The sequence below is a fragment of the Perkinsus marinus genome (genome assembly GCF_000006405.1).
Source record: "Perkinsus marinus ATCC 50983 genomic scaffold scf_1104296931240, whole genome shotgun sequence".
Taxonomy (NCBI): domain Eukaryota; phylum Perkinsozoa; order Perkinsida; family Perkinsidae; genus Perkinsus; species Perkinsus marinus.
The window spans coordinates 1-1062 of NW_003215838.1; the positions used below are offsets into that span (position 1 = coordinate 1).

General features: G+C 47.6%; 2 protein-coding genes across 2 annotated transcripts; both read left to right on the forward strand.

The window, feature by feature from the left end:
• Positions 1-210: 210 nt before the first annotated feature.
• Pmar_PMAR010388 (histone H3, putative) lies at positions 211-621 on the forward strand (the record flags this gene model as incomplete). Its single annotated transcript, XM_002786770.1, has 1 exon — positions 211-621. The coding sequence occupies one exon, from the start codon at positions 211-213 to the stop codon at positions 619-621; it is 411 nt and encodes a 136-aa protein (XP_002786816.1).
• Positions 622-855: 234 nt separating this feature from the next.
• On the forward strand, positions 856-1047 carry Pmar_PMAR010389 (histone H2A.1, putative; the record flags this gene model as incomplete). The annotated part of the gene is made up of 1 exon (XM_002786771.1): positions 856-1047. A coding segment is annotated over one exon (192 nt), but the record flags the coding sequence as incomplete, so codon positions are not given.
• Between the last annotated feature and the right edge of the window lie 15 nt (positions 1048-1062).

Genomic DNA, 1062 nt, shown 5'->3' on the forward strand with positions numbered 1-1062 from the left:
ATTCAGCCGTAATATTAGAACTGCGGGGGAGAGAGTAGTAAGGGCGTGAGGGGCTCGAATGCAGATCAGGTATATCTTCATACTCAATAATCTGATACTACAATGCCCAGTTTGTTATTTGACGATCTTTCCATCAGTTCTTGCGCAGAAAAATGGCAGCCCCTGAGCTTGCACTTACTTTATCTTCATCGTACCCGAGTAATCTTCGTAATGGCTAGAACTAAGCAAACAGCTAGGAAATCCACCGGTGGCAAGGCTCCTCGCAAGCAGCTCGCTTCCAAGGCAGCTCGCAAGTCCACTCCAAGCACTGGCGGCATCAAGAAGCCTCATAGATATCGCCCTGGCACAGTTGCTCTTCGCGAAATTAGGCGATATCAGAAGAGCACTGACCTTCTTATTCGCAAGCTACCATTTCAGAGGCTTGTCCGTGAAGTCGCCCAAGACTTCAAGACTGATCTGAGGTTTCAGAGTAGCGCCGTAATGGCTCTACAAGAGGCTGCCGAAGCCTATCTTGTGGGTCTCTTCGAAGATACCAACCTCTGTGCCATCCATGCTAAGCGTGTAACTATCATGCCTAAGGATATGCAGCTCGCCAGGAGGATCCGTGGCGAGAGATCGTAAGCTATCAGAAGCCTCTTGAGTCTAACATGCATTACAAGGCGTTATTCAACGCCATCTAAATATTCGAACTTCCGTAAAAATAGGTGTAATTTTAAGACGAAAATTAGAAATCGCCATTCATCGGTTCGTAAACATTTAACGTTTTTTCCATCAGATCGCGTACGATATCACATCAACCAGTGGTGCATAACTCTGACCATCATCCGTTTAAACTAAATCCTTGATAGTAAAACCATGTCCGGAAAGGGTAAAGGAGGTCGTGGCAAAGCTGGCAAGAAGAGTGGCAGTGGAGCCAAGTCTCGCTCCGCCAAGGCTGGTCTACAGTTCCCTGTTGGCCGTATCGCAAGGTATCTGAAGAAGGGCCGTTATGCTAAGCGCGTCGGTTCTGGAGCGCCAGTCTATTTGGCCGCTGTTCTAGAATATCTCGTCGCTGAGATTCTT